The 2357-nt window shown below is 34.8% G+C and overlaps 1 protein-coding gene across 1 annotated transcript; it reads right to left on the reverse strand.

Annotated features, from left to right (window-relative positions):
• Positions 1-1155: 1155 nt before the first annotated feature.
• On the reverse strand, positions 1156-1881 carry LOC136807848 (uncharacterized). Its single transcript, XM_067064468.1, has one exon. The coding sequence runs from the start codon at positions 1879-1881 to the stop codon at positions 1156-1158; it is 726 nt and encodes a 241-aa protein (XP_066920569.1).
• Positions 1882-2357: the final 476 nt, after the last annotated feature.

The following is a 2357-nucleotide window of genomic DNA, read 5'->3' on the forward strand; positions in this document are numbered from 1 at the left end:
AGCGATTGTTTCAGCTTCATGAAATCATCAATCTGGTAATATTCAAAGTTTAGTAACTCGTTGTTCGAGTTAGTGTTGTCAACCCGGGGGGGCACTCAAGGTAAATGACCTACCAGACGTTCGGCCCTTAAGGGTAGGTTTTTCATAGTTCAGCTAGTGCACTGTAAGGGTAGGAAATTACAAAACTGCACTGAACTGCACTGTAAGGGTAGGAAATTGTGATAAAAGGCCAATTTTTTGGTAAAATTGGCACAAAATTGGCACAAAATTGGTCAATTTTGGAGGAAAAATTCCACATTTTTCTTGGAAAATGGCAAAAATTTTCGCCCTTATGGGCGAGAAATTTTGAAAAAGCGCACTGTAAGGGTATGATTTTTCATGGAAATTAACTGCACTGTAAGGGTCCGATTTTAGAAGCCAAATTTTGGGCCGAACGTATGGTCGTTTTCAGATCGAGTGCCCCCCCGGGGTTGTCAAGGTTTATGTTTAGTTTATCCAGATGCTTAAACTGTTCAAAATTATCTTCAAAAGATATTGTCTTATTTTTAGTTTTATAAATATGGTTTGTAGTGAGAATGTCATCGAACAAGACTTCATCAAGAGCTGAAAAGGGAAAGTTTAGACAATCCTTACAGGACCATATTTTATAGTTTAGTTGTGATTTATCTGGAATGCCTGTACATGATAGGTGGAATGGGTTTGGATGGTTACCAAGCTGGCAATGAATGAATTTGTTGGTGGTTACCATTTGGTCACATTTGTGACATTGTTGAAGTTTAAGTTTAATGTAGTTAGAGTTAAAATTTTCTTTTTTAAGATTATTAATTGTTATGTTTAAGAATGGAAGCTCTTTGGATATACATGTATGACAGAAGAATGGCAATGGTGAGTCGGCTAATTGTTTATAATGTTTTTGATTTATTTTCATGCATTTGATATGGAGCCAGGTGTGACAAAGCTCACAAAAAACACCACTATTTAATACTAAAATGTTGCAGGTGTGGCAAATTGAAGATTCCTTCAAAATATCTATGTCAGAGCTCATGTGAGTTTGATTTAAAAATGGATATGGTAGTTATGATAATAAAATATATATATATAAAAAATATATATAAAAAAAACAACATAATAAACAACAAAGAAAGTGAGAAAAAGTTATTTTTTGCTTTTGTTTGTTTTGTCTTGATGGGGACCTTTTGGTACCAATTTAAAAATGTCATTCTTTGTTCTAATAATGACTTTTTCACTCTTGTGTTCTTTGTTGAAGGTTTTCCGTGCACAAGTTATACCATTCTCTGTAGTTACACGATCAAAGTGACCAGGGATTTTCAAATTGTCCCATGTTGTTTTAAAGATAGATCTGTTGTGTTCAGTTAAGCTTTCGTTAAAGTAGATAGAGTTATTTGAGTCAAAACCGAAATCTGATGCTTTTAGATTTTTAAGTTTGTAGCGTAAATTCCACACTTCATCTCTTGTACGTCTCGAGTTAAATTTAACAATTATTGGTGCATTGATCTTGGGAGAGGTGCGGTGGGTTACTTCAATATCATCAAGGTAGAGATCTATACCTAGTTTGTCAGTGATGTTGAATACAATCTTGTCTGTGTCTTCGTTGTTTTTCCTAGGGATGCCTGATATGTTGATCATTTCTCGTCGTCCATACTGTTCTAGCGCATTGATGTCAGATTTGTTTGATAAAAAAGAAGCTTCAGTAAGTTTCAGGCGTTCTTTCAGTTGGTTGATGGTAACCTCTTTATCACTGATGTCGGTACAGAGAGACTTGACCTTGGTTTCCAGTTTTGAGAGTTGAACTTTTTGCTCTTCGTATTTTGTATCTAAAAATTGTTGTGATTTGATGGATTGATAAAGTTCTTCTTTCATATTCTTCATTGAATCCACTATCTTCTCTCGATTCGTTGGTTTGTTTTATTTTCTAGGCAAGTGATCCTACTGAGGATAGTTTCATTTTGTTGGCTGATCAAATAGTTGGAGCGTATAAGTTCCTTTAAAAGCTCATCTGTAGATAGTGTTTTGTTTTGTAAGATATCAGAAAATTTTTTGTCCAGGTTGGCCACAGTTGGCGACTCCTGGGTATCACTCAGTGTATCATTGGGTAAGCTTGGAGTCTCCATGATTGATATTTTTGGTGATATAGCTGTTGGTGTTTGGCATTTAGATTTAGTTGCTGTATTTTGTTGGTTGTCAGGTGTCGTGTTTTCAGGAGTTTGATTATTTTGTCTTCTTGTTTGTCTTTTGTACATGTTGGTAGAATAATTAGTAGTGTTTGGTGTTTGATAGCATTCAGTAGTATTTAAATAGTTTGCTGATCTTGATGAATCCGTTGATTTTGTTGTTCT

This window comes from Clytia hemisphaerica, unplaced genomic scaffold (genome assembly GCF_902728285.1).
Source record: "Clytia hemisphaerica strain Z4C2 unplaced genomic scaffold, Clytia hemisphaerica genome assembly, whole genome shotgun sequence".
NCBI classification, from domain to species: domain Eukaryota; kingdom Metazoa; phylum Cnidaria; class Hydrozoa; order Leptothecata; family Clytiidae; genus Clytia; species Clytia hemisphaerica.

What these genes read in the sequence shown, in the direction of transcription:
- LOC136807848 (XM_067064468.1), bottom strand. Translation starts at nt 1,881, where the DNA reads ATGAAAGAAGAACTTTATCAATCCATCAAATCACAACAATTTTTAGAT.